The 18312-nt window shown below is 44.6% G+C and overlaps 1 protein-coding gene across 3 annotated transcripts in view; it reads left to right on the top strand.

Moving 5' to 3' along the window:
• Positions 1-18312, top strand: part of LOC106568183 (netrin receptor UNC5C) — a 230403-nt gene that overhangs the window by 125762 nt on the left and 86329 nt on the right. For all 3 annotated transcript variants that reach the window (XM_014138293.2, XM_014138292.2, XM_014138291.2), the window contains exon 3: positions 17784-17927. In XM_014138293.2, the coding sequence (XP_013993768.1) occupies positions 17784-17927 (144 nt within the window). The remainder of the gene's footprint in view (positions 1-17783; positions 17928-18312) is intronic.

The following is an 18312-nucleotide window of genomic DNA, read 5'->3' as shown; positions in this document are numbered from 1 at the left end:
CATACAAAGTATTATACACCATTTTAAAGATATACTTCTTGTTAGTCCAACCACAGTGCCTGATTTCAAAAAGGCTTTATGGCGAAAGCAAACCATGCTATTATCTGAAGACAGCACCCCATCAAACAAACACAGACAATCAGAATTCAACCCGCCAGGCACAACACAAAAGTCAGAAATAACATATAATGCATGCCTTACCTTTGAAGATCTTCTTCTGTTGGCACTCCAATATGTCTGTCCCATAACCATCACAAATGGTCCTTTTGTTCGATTAATTCCGTTGTTATATATCCAAAATGTCCATTTATTTGGCGCGTTTGATCCAGAAAAACACCGGTTCCAACTCGCGCCACATGACTACAAAATATCTCATTAGTTACCTATAATCTTTGTCCAAACATTTCAAACAACTTTCCTAAAACAACTTTAGGTATTTTTTAACGTAAATAATCAATCAAATTTTAGACTGCATAAACAGCGTTCAATACCGGAGGAAAACAATGTGGAGCGTGCTTTCTGGTCATGCGCCTCTATCAAACAGTACACTTCCCTCGAGCCTCATTCTGGACAGTCTTACTTCTTCATTACACAAAGGAAAAACATAAACCGATTTCTAAAGACTGTTGACATCCAGTGGAAGCGATAGGAACTGCAAGCAACTGCCTTAGAAATCTAGGTTCCCAAAGAAAACTATTGAAAAGAGAGTGACCACAAAAAAAACTAATCTTGGTTGGTTTGTCCTCGGGGTTTCACCTGCCAAATAAATTCTGTTATACTCACAGACATCATTCTGTGAGTATAACAGAAACTGCAGAGTGTTTTCCATCCAAATCTACCAATTATATGAATATCCTAGCTTCTGGGCCTGAGTAACAGGCAGTTTAATTTGGGCATGGTTTTCATCCGGATGTGAAAATACTGCCCCCTATCCCAAAGAAGTTAATGAGAATGGGATTTTTGTAGCATAGCGACAGTCTTGTTAAACTGAAAGAGATATTTTAACACAGGGTTGCACCAATACTAGTCTGTCACTGCAGAGGCTCTGTCTGAAAAAGTTGAATCTGGACATCATTAAGACTGAGACACAACACAGACAGAGGCATGCTGTCCTCCTTCAGACACTACTCTCTTTATCTCTCTCTGTCCTTATCGTCTCACTCGATTCCCTTTTCTTCTCTCTCTCTCTCTCTCTCTCTCTCTCTCTCTCTCTCTATCTGTGTCCTTATCTCCTTACTCAATTCCCTTTTCATCTATCGCTCTCTTCTTCTCTCCTACTGTTTCTCTCTACATCAGTCATTATCAGTGTGAGTGAATGATGTTTGATGCTAAACCCTTATGTCTGACGCAAGTCCTCCACACACTCATCCCCACCCTCATCCCACCCCCACCCCACCCTCACCCTCACCCTCACCCCACCCTCATCCCCACCCCCACCCTCACCCTCACCCCCACCCCCACCCTCATCCTCATCCCCACCCCCACCCTCACCCCCCACCCTCATCACCACCCCCACCCCCACCCACACCCTCACCCTCATCCCCACCCCCCACCCTCATCCCACCCCCACCCACACCCTCATCCCCATCCCCACCCTCACCCTCATCCCCATCCCCACCCTCATCCCCACCCTCATCCCCATCCCCACCCACACCCTCACCCTCATCCCCACCCTCATCCCCATCCCCAACCTCACCCCCACCCCAACTCTCATCCCCATCCCCACCCTCATCCCCACCCTCACCCCCACCCCAACTCTCATCCCCACCCTCACCCCCACCCCAACTCTCATCCCCACCCTCACCCCCACCCCCACCGTCACCCCCACCCTCATCCCCACCCTCACCCACCCTCATATGCATGTTCGTGTGTGAACATGTGTGCTTGCATGTACGTGCATACAGTATGTTTGCATGTGTGCAGGTGAGTAGCGTGTTTAGCCCCCACTCATGTAGAGGTTGAATGGTGAATCCCAGAGTGGAGGGGCTGAGGCTGTTTCTGACTAAAGCCTGTTCCTCTGGGCACCATAGACATTACACACAGCACCATTCACCTGATTGGCTGTATTCAGCTGCCAAAGGGGGAAATTGACTTCTTTCTGTAGCCCACAGGTAGCAATCACACAGCATTTACCCTCTTTAATCCCGGGGCTCAGAGACACACACACATCGCTACACTCACTGGAATACACACACACACACACACACACACACACACACACACACACACACACACACACACACACACACACACACACACACACACACACACACACACACACACACACACATAATCACATATGTGCACCTACACCCACAGACTCTCTCAATTCCCCCTCTCTCACATGCATACTGTCTTTAAATAACAAGACATCAGGGTGGAACATACTTCAACATGTTCCAAACAGAGCAACACACACACACAGATACTATACACACTGAGTGATCAAAACATTAGGAACACCTTCCTAATATTGAGTTGCACACCCTTTTCCCCTCAGAACAGCCTCAGTTCAAGGTGTCAAACTTGTTCCACAAGGATGCTGGCCCATGTCCACTCCAATGCTTTCCACAGTTGTGTCAAGTTGGATGTCCTTTGGGTGGTGGACCATTCTTGATACACACGGGCAACTATTGAGTGTGAAAAACCAAGCAGCGTTGCAGTTCTTGACACACTCAAACTGGTGTAGCTGGCATCTATACCATACCCCGTTCAAAGGCACTTACCGTAATTTCCGGACTATTAAGCGCACCTGAATATAAGCCGCACCCACTGAATAAAAAAAATTAAAAAATTTAACATAAATAACCCGCACATGTCTATAAGCCGCAGGTGCCTACCGGTACATTGAAACAAATGAACTTTACACAGGCTTTAACGAAACACGGCTTGTAACAAAAATAAATAGGCTTTAACGAAACACGGTTTGTAACAAAAATAAATAGGCTTTAACGAAACACGGCTTGTAACAAAAAGAAATAGGCTTTAACGAAACACGGCTTGTAACAAAAATAAATAGGCTTTAACGAAACACGGTTTGTAACAAAAATAAATAGGCTTTAACGAAACACGGTTTGTAATAAAAATAAATAGGCTTTAACGAAACACGGCTTGTAACAAAAAATACAAAATTAGCAGTAAGCTTTAGTTGTCTTTTTGCACTGAGTCAATTCCTCACGCTGCTGTTTCCAACGTCTTATCATCGACTCATTAAGACCAAACTCCCGTGCAGCAGCTCTATTTCCTTTTCCAACAGCCAGATCAATCGCCTTCAACTTGAAAGCTGCATCATATGCATTTCTCCGTGTCTTTGCCATGATGAGGGTGACAAAATGACTACCGTAATCAGAATGATGGGAAGTTTGAGAGCGCTCGATTTAATCTAAACAGTAAAGAAAAAGTTGTTTGACCTTAACCCGTTCGGCAATTTCATTGGTCTAATGAAAGCTTCATGCCGCCAAAAAACTGAGCACGTCACAGAATGTGTTTTTTTGGAGAAATTATTTTTTAAAGCGGGAAAAATCCATATATTAGCCGCGTCATTGTTTAACCTCTCTAGGGTAGGTGGCACCAAATCGTCCCACCTACGCAACAGTCAGTCTAATCCCGTGGCGCGATATTCAAATACCTTAAAAATGCTATTACTTCAATTTCTCAAACATATAACTATTTTACACCATTTTAAAGACAAGACTCTCCTTTATCTAACCACACTGTCCGATTTCAAAAAGGCAGGCTTTACAACGAAAGCAAAACATTAGATTATGTCAGCAGAGTACCCAGCCAGAAATAATCAGACACCCATTTTTCAAGCTAGCATATAATGTCACATAAACCCAAACCACAGCTAAATGCACCACTAACCTTTGATGATCTTCATCAGATGACAACCCTAGGACATTATGTTATACAATACATGCATGTTTTGTTCAATCAAGTTCATATTTATATCAAAAAACAGCTTTTTACATTAGCATGTGACATTCAGAACTAGCATACCCCCGCAAACTTCCGGGGAATTTACTAACAATTTACTAAATTACTCACGATAAACGTTCACAAAAAGCATAACAATTATTTTAAGAATTATAGATACAGAACTCCTCTATGCACTCGATATGTCCGATTTTAAAATAGCTTTTTGGTGAAAGCACATTTTGCAATATTCTAAGTACATAGCCCAGCCATCACGGGCTAGCTATTTAGATACCCAGCAAGTTTAGCCTTCACCAAAATCAGATTTACTATAACAAAAATGTTATTACCTTTGCTGTTCTTCGTCAGAATGCACTCCCAGGACTTCTACTTCAATAACAAATGTTGGTTTGGTCCCAAATAATCCATCGTTATATCCAAACAGCGGCGTTTTGTTCGTGCGTTCTAGACACTATCCGAAATGGTAAATCAGGGTTACGAGCATGGCGCATTTCGTGACAAAAAAAATCTAAATATTCCATTACTGTACTTCGAAGCATGTCAACCGCTGTTTAAAATAAATTTTTATGCAATTTATCTCGTAAAAAAGCGATAATATTCCGACCGGGAATCTGCGTTTCGGTAAATAGAGGAAAAAAAAGAAAGACGGGGGCGACCAGTGCACGCGCCTAAGCCCACTGTCCCCGGATCGGCCACTTGACAAAGGCGATAATGTGTTTCAGCCTGGGGCTGGAATGACGACATTCAGCTTTTTCCCGGGCTCTGAGAGCCTATGGGAGCCGTGGGAAGTGTCACGTTACCGCAGAGATCCTTTGTTTTGGAAAGAGATGTCAAAGAAAGCCAATAAATGGTCAGACAGGCCACTTCCTGTAAAGGAATCTCTCAGGTTTTTGCCTGCCATATGAGTTCTGTTATACTCACAGACACCATTCAAACAGTTTTAGAAACTTTAGGGTGTTTTCTATCCATATCTAATAAGTATATGCATATTCTAGTTACTGGGTAGGAGTAGTAACCAGATTAAATCGGGTACGTTTTTTTTCCGGCGGTGTAAATACTGCCCCCTAGCCCTAAGAGGTTTTAAGCCGCGAGGTTCAAAACTGGGAAAAAAGTTGCGGCTTATAGTCTGGAATTTACGGTAAATATTTTGTCTTGCCCATTCACCCTCTGAATAGCAAACACACACACTCCATGTCTCAAGGCTTAAAAATCCTTCTTTAACCCGTCTCCTCCCCTTCATCTACACTGATTGAAGTGGATTTAACAGGTGACATCAATAAGGGATCATAGCTTTCACCTGAATTCACCTGGTCAGTCTATGTCATGGAAAGATCAGTTTTTGTTCACTCGGTGTATATATACCAGAGCAGATATGAAAACAGAAATAGTCAGAGAACTTCAAACATCCATTATCTTTTCATTTTGACATGGGGCTGTACTTGAACTGTTATGAAGAATGTGAAGAAGTGTTTTGCAGCGTTGACATTAACAAAGAAGAGGTTAGCAGTGGTGCCCCCTTGGCATCATGTCAAAAAGCGTATTTGCTAAAAACATCTACAAGCAAATCAACCCACACAGCATACCCACACCATGCTCCACAAACCCAGCCCCAGAGGCTACACACACTCATACAACCACAAACATTCAACCATACACACGCGCACCCTCACACACCTACACACCTACACACCTACACACACACACACACACACACACACACACACACACACACACACACACACACACACACAAACGCACACGCACACGCACACGCACACGCACACACACACACATACACATACACATACACATACACGCACACATACACAAACACACACACCACACTCCCTGCACTGAAGCCCACAGGCTTGTCTATCAGACAGCAGGCTCCAGCCAAAGCCTCTCTACCTCTGTCTGTATATCTGTATATGTATCATTGTATCAGAGTGCAGAAATAGAGACAGAGAGACTAGTGGGCTGCTGCATCTCCTGCCTCTCCTTCCTACCCAGGCTGAGGAACAGCATCATTAGTGTTGTGCTCTACCATGGCCCTGCTTTAGAAGTCATGCAGTGTCGCCTCACTAGAGGAACACCCACGTTAGACGTGCACCATTGATCTCACCTCTCAAACGCTGGCAGGGAGTTTTTTTGTCGTTACCAAATATGATTTCCATCGTGCTCGGATTTGAGTTTGATTGATATATTTAGATCAGGATGTTATAGTATTTTGAATAGTGCTTTTCAAAGACCCAGACTAACTTTTATTATTTTGATCTAATAAAAACTGTAGCTACCTATGTTTGCATAAGATAGGAACACCTACTGTATGCAGATGGCCATAATGATAACCCATTAGACCCCTAGCGCTGAGAGCTGTGCCCACACTGATATCCAGCTCTAGGCTCCAGTGACCTGTAGCCATTGATCTGAACAAATGAGCCCAGAGTTAATTATATGTTTGAGCAGAGTAGCAGTGTAAGACACACTGGAGACAGACAGCTCACCATCCATCCTGTAAGAGTTATGCCTGGTAGCATCAAACAGGAGTGGTACTCTTCATTTGGGTGACAGATAATCAGGGTACTTACTTACCCCCTCCTCCCCCCTCAGTGACTGCTGCTCCAGCAGCCTGCTCGTCAGTGAGTGTGAGTGATCAATAAAAGGAGCTAACGCTAGCCAGTGCTAATGATTGTTTTAATAATGAATCATCTCCAATGGGTCCATCCAGACTCAGAGCACCACGCCAGCTATCGTTTAATGGGACAGATTGGAAAATCATTTTGTATCATACTAATGGACAGTGAGTGGGTGTGAGATGGGATGGTGACATCTCAGATCACTGATCACTATAATGGCATCAGTAAGGAGTGGTTCGTTTGCATGAGTTATGATCCCAGAAGTATATTTCAGCCCCTCCCTGTGTGTAGTCAGTACTGTAATGATACAATCTCATATTTGACATAGTAAATATTAGTAATAGTTGTAGTTGAGCGAATGCATGATGTCAGGGCATGATGTCACTATCTGACCTCAGTCCCCTCTGATGAGACATAAAGTCCCTGTAACAATCACATTGATTCACAAAGATAAGCAGACACCTTTTGTTTGAAGTCCCAGAATTCCACAGAACAATAATTAGCTAGCATCTTATATTGTTGGGAGTGTGAATACAGTACATTTCTTCCTCATCGTATTAACTAGTCATGGTGATTGCTGTAGAGATGGGTCCAGTCTGAATATGAACATTTGTTATTTGTTATTTTATTAGGATCCCCATTAGCTGTTGCAAAAGCAGCAACTACCGTTCCTGGGATCAAGCTGGATGACATGTGGATGACAAGCTTGATCAGCCTGCCTGCTGCTTGTGCTATGTAGATACTCAACCTGGTCTCAGAGCATTTTGTATTATTCTGTAGATAAATCCGATATACTCCATTTAGTATGGATATGTTACGTTTCGTATGGTATGTATTCATTTGTGGATGTCCATCATTCATTTCATGTGATATGTTCCGAATTACAATTCGTATGAAATGTTACGAATTTACAAAATGTACAATATGTTATGAATTTGCTAAACGTACAATATGTAAGGAAATTACAAAATGTACAATATGTACTTCCCCTAGCCCTATGTACAGTAGGGTGAGGGGAAGGGTTAGCTAACATGCTAAGTAGCTAAAAAGTAGTAAGTTGTTGAAAAGTTGCTAATTAGCTAAAATGCTGAAGTTGTCTGTGATGATGTGAACACACAACCTTTAGGTTGATACATGTTACACCCAACCACCTTCATTATCCGCCCAACCACCTTCATTATCCGCCCAACCACCTTCATTATCCGCCCAACCACCTTCATTATCCGCCCAACCACCTTCATTATCCGCCCAACCACCTTCATTATACGCCCAACCACCTTCATTATACGCCCAACCATCTTCATTATACAGCCAACCACCTTCATTATACACCCAACCACCTTCATTATCCGCCCAACCACCTTCATTATCCGCCCAACCACCTTCATTATCCGCCCAACCACCTTCATTATCCGCCCAACCACCTTCATTATCCGCCCAACCACCTTCATTATCCGCCCAACCATCTTCATTATACACCCAACCACCTTCATTATACGCCCAACCACCTTCATTATACGCCCAACCACCTTCATTATACGCCCAACCATCTTCATTATACGCCCAACCACCTTCATTATACACCCAACCACCTTCATTATCCGCCCAACCACCTTCATTATACACCCAACCACCTTCATTATCCGCCCAACCACCTTCATTATCCGCCCAACCACCTTCATTATACACCCAACCACCTTCATTATCCGCCCAACCACCTTCATTATCCGCCCAACCACCTTCATTATACACCCAACCACCTTCATTATACGCCCAACCACCTTCATTATACGCCCAACCACCTTCATTATACGCCCAACCACCTTCATTATACACCCAACGACCTTCATTATACGCCCAACCACCTTCATTATACGCCCAACCACCTTCATTATACACCCAACCACCTTCATTATACGCCCAACCATCTTCATTATACACCCAACCACCTTCATTATACGCCCAACCACCTTCATTATACGCCCAACCATCTTCATTATACACCCAACCACCTTCATTATACACCCAACCACCTTCATTATACGCCCAACCACCCTCCTTTCATTATACACCCAACCACCCTCTTTTCATTATACATCCAACCACCCTCTTTTCATTATACACCCAACCACCCTCCTTTCATTATACCAACCACCTTCATTATACACCCAACCACCTTCATTATACACCCAACCACCCTCCTTTCATTATACCAACCACCTTCATTATACACCCAACCACCTTCATTATACACCCAACCACCTTCATTATACGCCCAACCACCCTCCTTTCATTATACACCCAACCACCCTCTTTTCATTATACACCCAACCACCCTCCTTTCATTATACGCCCAACCAACCTCCTTTCATTATACATCCAACCACCCTCCTTTCATAATACACCCAACCACCCTCCTTTCATTATACACCCAACCACCCTCCTTTCATTATACACCAAACCCCTCTCCTTTCATTATACACCCAACCACCCTCCTTTCATTATACACCCAACCCCTCTCCTTTCATTATACACCCAACCACCTTCATTATACGCCCAACCACCCTCCTTTCATTATACACCCAACCACCCTCTTTTCATTATACACCCAACCACCCTCCTTTCATTATACCAACCACCTTCATTATACACCCAACCACCTTCATTATACACCCAACCACCTTCATTATACACCCAACCACCTTCATTATACGCCCAACCACCCTCCTTTCATTGTACACCCAACCACCCTCTTTTCATTATACATCCAACCACCCTCTTTTCATTATACAACCAACCACCCTCCTTTCATTATACCAACCACCTTCATTATACACCCAACCACCTTCATTATACACCCAACCACCTTCATTATACACCCAACCACCTTCATTATACGCCCAACCACCCTCCTTTCATTATACACCCAACCACCCTCTTTTCATTATACACCCAACCACCCTCCTTTCATTATACCAACCACCCTCTTCATTATACATCCAACCACCTTTTCATTATACACCCAACCACCCTTTTCATTATACACCCAACCACCCTCCTTTCATTATACACCCAACCCCTCTCCTTTCATTATACATCCAACCACCCTCCTTTCATTATACACCCAACCACCCTCTTTTCATTATACACCCAACCACCCTCCTTTCATTATACGCCCAACCACCCTCCTTTCATTATACACCCAACCACCCTCTTTTCATTATACACCCAACCACCCTCCTTTCATTATACACCCAACCACCCTCTTTTCATTATACACCCAACCACCCTCCTTTCATTATACACCCAACCACCCTCTTTTCATTATACACCCAACCACCCTCCTTTCATTATACCAACCACCTTCATTATACACCCAACCACCTTCATTATACACCCAACCACCTTCATTATACACCCAACCACCTTCATTATACGCCCAACCACCCTCCTTTCATTATACACCCAACCACCCTCTTTTCATTATACACCCAACCACCCTCCTTTCATTATACCAACCACCTTCATTATACACCCAACCACCTTCATTATACACCCAACCACCTTCATTATACGCCCAACCACCCTCCTTTCATTATACACCCAACCACCCTCTTTTCATTATACACCCAACCACCCTCTTTTCATTATACACCCAACCACCCTCTTTTCATTATACACCCAACCACCCTCCTTTCATTATACCAACCACCTTCATTATACACCCAACCACCTTCATTATACACCCAACCACCTTCATTATACGCCCAACCACCCTCCTTTCATTATACACCCAACCACCCTCTTTTCATTATACACCCAACCACCCTCCTTTCATTATACGCCCAACCACCCTCCTTTCATTATACATCCAACCACCCTCCTTTCATTATACACCCAACCACCCTCCTTTCATTATACACCCAACCACCCTCCTTTCATTATACACCCAACCCCTCTCCTTTCATTATACATCCAACCACCCTCCTTTCATTATACACCCAACCACCCTCCTTTGATTATACATCCAACCACCCTCCTTTCATTATACACCCAACCACCCTCCTTTCATTATACACCCAACCACCCTCCTTTCATTATACACCCAACCCCTCTCCTTTCATTATACATCCAACCACCCTCCTTTCATTATACACCCAACCACCCTCCTTTCATTATACATCCAACCACCCTCCTTTCATTATACACCCAACCACCCTCCTTTCATTATACACCCAACCACCCTCCTTTCATTATACACCCAACCACCCTCCTTTCATTATACACCCAACCCCTCTCCTTTCATTATACACCCAACCACCCTCCTTTCATTATACACCCAACCCCTCTCCTTTCATTATACATCCAACCACCCTCCTTTCATTATACACCCAACCACCCTCCTTTCATTATACACCCAACCACACTCCTTTCATTATACACCCAACCCCTCTCCTTTCATTATACATCCAACCACCCTCCTTTCATTATACACCCAACCACCCTCCTTTCATTATACATCCAACCACCCTCCTTTCATTATACGCCCAACCACCCTCCTTTCATTATACACCCAACCACCCTCCTTTCATTATACACCCAACCACCCTCCTTTCATTATACACCCAACCACCCTCCTTTCATTATACACCCAACCACCCTCCTTTCATTATACACCCAACCCCTCTCCTTTCATTATACACCCAACCACCCTCCTTTCATTATACACCCAACCCCTCTCCTTTCATTATACATCCAACCACCCTCCTTTCATTATACACCCAACCACCCTCCTTTCATTATACACCCAACCACCCTCCTTTCATTATACACCCAACCCCTCTCCTTTCATTATACATCCAACCACCCTCCTTTCATTATACACCCAACCACCCTCCTTTCATTATACATCCAACCACCCTCCTTTCATTATACACCCAACCACCCTCCTTTCGTTATACGCCCAACCACCCTCCTTTCATTATACGCCCAACCCCTCTCCTTTCATTATACATCCAACCACCCTCCTTTCATTATACACCCAACCACCCTCCTTTCATTATACACCCAACCCCTCTCCTTTCATTATACATCCAACCACCCTCCTTTCATTATACACCCAACCACCCTCCTTTCATTATACACCCAACCAACCTCCTTTCATTATACACCCAACCCCTCTCCTTTCATTATACATCCAACCACCCTCCTTTCATTATACACCCAACCACCCTCCTTTCATTATACATCCAACCACCCTCCTTTCATTATACACCCAACCACCCTCCTTTCATTATACACCCAACCACCCTCCTTTCATTATACACCCAACCACCCTCCTTTCATTATACATCCAACCACCCTCCTTTCATTATACACCCAACCACCCTCCTTTCATTATACATCCAACCACCCTCCTTTCATTATACGCCCAACCACCCTCCTTTCGTTATATGCCCAACCACCCTCCTTTCATTATACACCCAACCACCCTCCTTTCGTTATATGCCCAACCACCCTCCTTTCATTATACGCCCAACCACCCTCCTTTCATTATACGCCCAACCACCCTCCTTTCATTATACGCCCAACCACCCTCCTTTCATTATACGCCCAACCACCCTCCTTTCATTATACACCCAACCACCCTCCTTTCATTATACGCCCAACTAACCTCCTTTCATTATACACCCAACTAACCTCCTTTCATTATACACCCAACCACCCTCCTTTCATTATACACCCAACCACCCTCCTTTCATTATACACCCAACCACCCTCCTTTCATTATACATCCAACCACCCTCCTTTCATTATACACCCAACCACCCTCCTTTCATTATACGCCCAACCACCCTCCTTTCATTATACACCCAACCACCCTCCTTTCATTATACGCCCAACCACCGTCCTTTCATTATACACCCAACCACCCTCCTTTCATTATACATCCAACCACCCTCCTTTCATTATACACCCAACCACCCTCCTTTCATTATACATCCAACCACCCTCCTTTCATTATACACCCAACCACCCTCCTTTCATTATACACCCAACCACCCTCCTTTCATTATACACCCAACCACCCTCCTTTCATTATACACCCAACCACCCTCCTTTCATTATACATCCAACCACCCTCCTTTCATTATACATCCAACCACCCTCCTTTCATTATACACCCAACCACTCTCCTTTCATTATACACCCAACCACCATCCTGTTATGTTTGGTAACCGTACCAACTATAAGATATCATACTAATTTGATTGTCCCTTTATTTAATTTACTATGTCTTGTCTATGAGACCAGGCTAAGAGACTAAAGCCTTCCTCAGAGTCAGGCAACAGTGGGTTCTTAAACAGAGTGAGCAGAATAAATGACTAATCTGGCACGCCCATAGAGAATACTGGCCCTTTTTATTATTACACCTATTGATTTTCACGATATTACTCTGTGTGATATTCTCCCAACTTCAGACTACCCTTGACCCATCTCTCTACATCTATGTAGCGCTCTCTCTCACTCACACACGCAGAACACACACGCAGATGCACACATACGCCGATGCACGCACACACACACACACACACACACACACACACACACACACACACACACACACACACACACACACACACACACACACACACACACACACACACACACACACACACACACACATACACACACATACACACACACACACACACACACATACACACACACACAGGTACACACAGGCACACACAGGCACACACACACACAAAAAGGCTTATACACACTCATATACACACATGCAGACACACAGACGCTCAAGGAGTCACAAACACACCCAAACGTACGCACACATACACACACTCTCGTTGATGTCAGGATGGCAGTAGCTAGTCTCTCTCTCTGTCGGTCCACAGTGTAAATGTTGTATGAGTTCTAAGCTGCTGTGTAGGACATCAGTGTGCTTAGTGTCTGTTTGTCTGTATAAACAGACTGTGTAAAGCTCCTGAACCTGAAGGAATCAGCCATGTGTTTCCCCCACTCTCTCTCCTCTCTACTCCTCCTCATGAAGAGAGTACCTGTAGAGAGGAGAAGCAGATTCTTACAGCAGTAGTTGGCAGTGTATGGGGAAATAGTGGCATTATTATATGGGATAAGACCCTCTACCACCAACCATCTATATATCACATGACCACCCTTACACTCCTCTAGTCTCTAACCTAATTCAGTAGTGAGTGTTGGCTGGAACCCTTCAGCTCAAGTAGTTTGTTAGGATAAAAGGGACTTTGAGGGAGCTGGCTATAGAGGGCATATATGACGTGAGGCAAGAGGAGAAATGGGAGCAGGAGGAGGAGAGGAGGCAGAAGAACACTCATCCAGTTTGCATGGAGATTATAGAGTGACTCTCTGGCTCAGTCTGCTGTCTCTGCCCCCACCTTATCACGACACAACTCTCTTTCTCTCTCTCTCTCTCTCTCTCTCTCTCTCTCTTTGTGAATTAAATTAAATTAAATTCAAGGGGCTTTTATTGGCATAGAGAGAGAGAGAGAGAGAGAGAGAGAGAGAGAGAGAGAGAGAGAGAGAGAGAGAGAGAGAGAGAGAGATGTTAACATTGCCATAGCAAGTGAAGTAGATAATATACAAAAGTGAAATGAACATTAAAAGTGAACAGTAAACATTACACTCACAGAAGTTCCAAAAGAATAAAGACATTACAAATGTCATATTATGTATATATACAGTGTAGTAACAATGTGCAAATGGTTAAAGTACAAAACTCTCTCTCTCTCTCTCTCTCTCTCTCTCTCTCTCTCTCTCTCTCTTCCCCCTTCTCTTGCTCTCTCTCTCAATTCAATTCCTTTCAATTTAAGGGCTTTATTGGCATGGGAAACATATGTTTACATTGCCAAAGCAAGTGAAATAGGTAATAAACAGAAGTGAAATAACAATAAAACATTTTTACAGTAAACATTACACTCATAAAAGTTACAAAAGAATAAAGACTGTCATAAATGTCATATTACTTGCAAATAGTTAAAGTACAAAAGGGAAAATAAATAAGCATAAATATGGGTTGTATTTACAATGGTGTTTGTTCTTCACTGGTTGCCCTATTCTCGTGACAACAGGTCACAAATCTTGCTGCTGTGATTGCACACTGTGGTATTTCACCCAATAGAAATGGGAGTTTATCAAAATTGGGTTTGTTTTTGAATTCTTTGTGGGTCTGTGTAATCTGAGGGAAATATGTTTTGTGGGCAGTGTGCACATAGCCTGTCTTCTCTTGAGAGCCAGGTCTGCCTACGGCTGCCTTTCTCAATAGCAAGGCTATGCTCACTGAGTCTGTACATAGTCAAAACGTTCCTTATGTTTGGGTCAGTCACAGTGGTCAGGTATTCTGCCACTGTGTACTCTCTGTTTAGGGCCAAATAGCATTCTAGTTTGCTCAGTTTTTTTGTAAATTCTTTCCAATGTGTCAAGTAATTATCTTTTTGTTTTCTCATGATTTGGTTGCGTCTAATTGTGTTGCTGTCCTGGGGCTCTGTGGGGTCTGTTTGTGTTTGTGTTTGTGAACAGAGCCCCAGGACCAGCTTGCTTAGGGAAAGTACTGTTCTCCATGTTCATCTCTCTGCTTTGTTATGGAAGGTTTGTGAATCGTTTCCTTTTAAGTGGTTGTAGAATTGAACGGCTCTTTTCTGGATTTTGATAGCGGGTATCTCTCTCTCTCTCTCTCTCTCTCTCTCTCTCTCTCTCTCTCTCTCTCTCTCTCTCTCTCTCTCTCTCTCTCTCTCTCTCTCTCTCTCTCTCTCTCTCTCTCTCTGCCTTTCTCTCTGCCTTTCTCTTTCCCTCCCCCCAATACTGTGGGGATCAATAGTTCTGTTAGCTAAAGTTTCTACTGCAGAGTGACAACTGCATTGTTTGTGATTTATGGTACATGATGTTGCCATAGGACTCCTCTCTATACTCTCATTGGATTAGATTGCTGTGTATATTGAATGTGTGTGCTGTTTCTCCTGTCAGCTAGAGAACTGTCAGATCCTCCACCTCCATACTATCTAATCCTCTCAGTCTTACATTAGAAGATAAGATGAGGAGGGGCTGAGAAACCAAAGAAGCATCCATGATACTCAGTGCCAAGCAGCCTGGCACACCCAGCTGTACACACACACGCATGCAGTCACTCACACGCACACACACGGCCGCGGACGTACGCACACATACCCATGCACACACACACACACACACACACACACACACACACACACACACACACACACACACACACACACACACACACACACACACACACACACACACACACACACACACACACACACACACACACAGTACACACACAGTACACACAGCATTATTTCAGTAATCTGAGCTGGAGGGGCAGCTGTGCTGTGGGTAGAGGGGTTTGTTTCAGGGCTGATTTGTTTGTTTGGGCTCTGGCACCCAGATGAGCAGTAATCAGAGGAGTTAGCAGACAGGATTGTGTTAGCCATGACACTGATGAGGCTGCTAGGCTTCCTCCCCCACAGGCCCATGCACAGCCCTGGACCTCAACAATTCAATCCCACAGCACCTCACCGCAATCTGGGCCAGCTAGCACACACAGAACACACACACCCAGCATACACACACCCAGCTCTAAGCACACAGGGAGACCCATTGCCAACAGCCTCGAGAAATACCCTTTTGGACAGGGTAGTTAGTAGACTGATTTAAAGATGCGATACAATTGATTAAATTGATGTATTAAAGTGTGAAGAGCTGTGTTGTGCTAGATTTTGAATGGGTGTATGATTCAGAGGGGTTGGGTTAAATGCAGAAGACACATTTCAGTTGAATGCATTTAGTTGTACAACTGACTAGGTATCCCCCTTTCTCTGTCCTATATATGTGCCTGTTTAGATACAGATACACTACATGACCAAATGTATGTGGACACCTCCCGAGTGGCGCAAGGATCTAAGGCACTACGTTGCGGTGCTAGAGGCCTCACTACAGACCGGGGTTCGATCCATGATCGGGAGTCCTATAGGGCGGCGCACAATTGGCCCAGCGTCGTCCAGGTCAGGGGAGGGTTTGGCAGGAGGGGCTTTACTTGGCTCATCGTGCTCTAGCGACTCCTTGTGGCGGGCCGGGCACCTGCTGGCTAACCGCGGTCATCAGTTGAACGGTGTTTTCTCCGACACGTTGGTGTGGCTGGCTTCCGGGTTAAGCGGGCGGGTGTTAAGAAGCGTGGTTTAGTGGGTCATGTTTCGGAGGATGCATGACTCGACCTTCGCCTCCCGAGCCCATTGGGGGAGTTGCAGCGATGAGACAAGATCAAAATTGGGGAGAAATTATCATTGTAATGGGTATTTATATATGGAACAGGAAATGGCCTTCCCCAAACTGTTGCCACGAATTTGGAAGCACAGAATCATCTAGAATGACATTGTATGCTGTAGCTTTAAGATTTCCCTTCACTGGAACTAAGGGGCCTAGCCCGAACCATGAAAAACAGCCCAGACCATTATTCCTCCTCCACCAAACTTTACAGTTGGCACTATACATTCTACTAGCTTCAGCAATTGGCGGTCCTGTTCTGTGAGCTTGTGTGGCCTACCACTTCACTGCTGAGCCGTTGTTGCTCCTAGAGTTTTCCACTTCACAATAAAAGCACTTACAGTTGACTGGGCAGCTCTAGAAGACAGAAATTTGACGAACTGACTTGTTGGAAAGTGGCATCCTATGACAGTGCCACGTTGGAAAGTCACTGACCTCTTCAGTACAGGCCATTCTACTGCCAATGTTTGTCTATGGAGATTGCATGGCTGTGTGCTCGATTTTATACACCTGTCAGCAACGGGTGTGGCTGAAATAGCCGGATACACTAATTTGAAGGGGTGTCCACATACTTTTGTATATATAGTGTATCTTCTCTAATTTCCTTTCCCAGGTGTGAGAGGTTAGCATTGACATCCTCTCAATGAAGCTATAGACTGTGCTGCTGGCAACATGTTAGACTGATATCCATTCCTCTCTCCCCAGGGCCGGTGCCAGGGAGGACAACATTCATTTAACTTTATCAAGCTATAATTTCCCTCAAATGGCTTTGGCTCTGTGTTTTGAATGTCCCGTCTCTCTGCCCAAGGCTAGTGTTGGTTCTGCTTCTGTATCGAGCCTGTGTACTGACTTTCTTTTCTCTCCACTCCGCAGGCTTGGTGGTGCGAGAGGCCAGTATTGAGATCACACGGCAGCAAGTAGAGGAGCTGTTTGGACCAGAGGACTTCTGGTGTCAGTGTGTAGCCTGGAGCTCTGCAGGGACCACCAAGAGCCGCAAGGCACACGTCCTCATCGCCTGTGAGTAACGCCCTCTACCCTGTCACTATCGAGTCCCCTCAACCCTGTCCTCATTCCTTTCAACATCCTGTCCCCATCCCTGTCCCTATTCCTGTCTTCAATCATCCCAGTCTCCATCCCTGTCCCCATCCCTGTCTCCATCCCAGACCCCATCCCAGTCTCCATCCCTGTCCCTATCCCAGACCCATCTCAGTCTCCATCCCAGTCCCCATCCTGTCCACATCCTGTTCTCATCCCTGTCCCCATCCCAGTCTTCATCCCAGACCCCATCCCAGTCTCCATCCCAGACCCCATCCCAGTCTCTATCCCAGACCCATCTCAGTCTCCATCCCAGTCCCCATCCTATCCCCATCCTGTTCTCATCCCTGTCCCCATCCCAGTCACC

The sequence above is a fragment of the Salmo salar genome, chromosome ssa13, assembly GCF_905237065.1.
Source record: "Salmo salar chromosome ssa13, Ssal_v3.1, whole genome shotgun sequence".
Classification (NCBI taxonomy): Eukaryota; Metazoa; Chordata; class Actinopteri; order Salmoniformes; family Salmonidae; genus Salmo; species Salmo salar.
The sequence above is the reverse complement of the archived record's forward strand: the minus strand, read 5'-3'. Positions and strand labels throughout refer to the sequence as shown.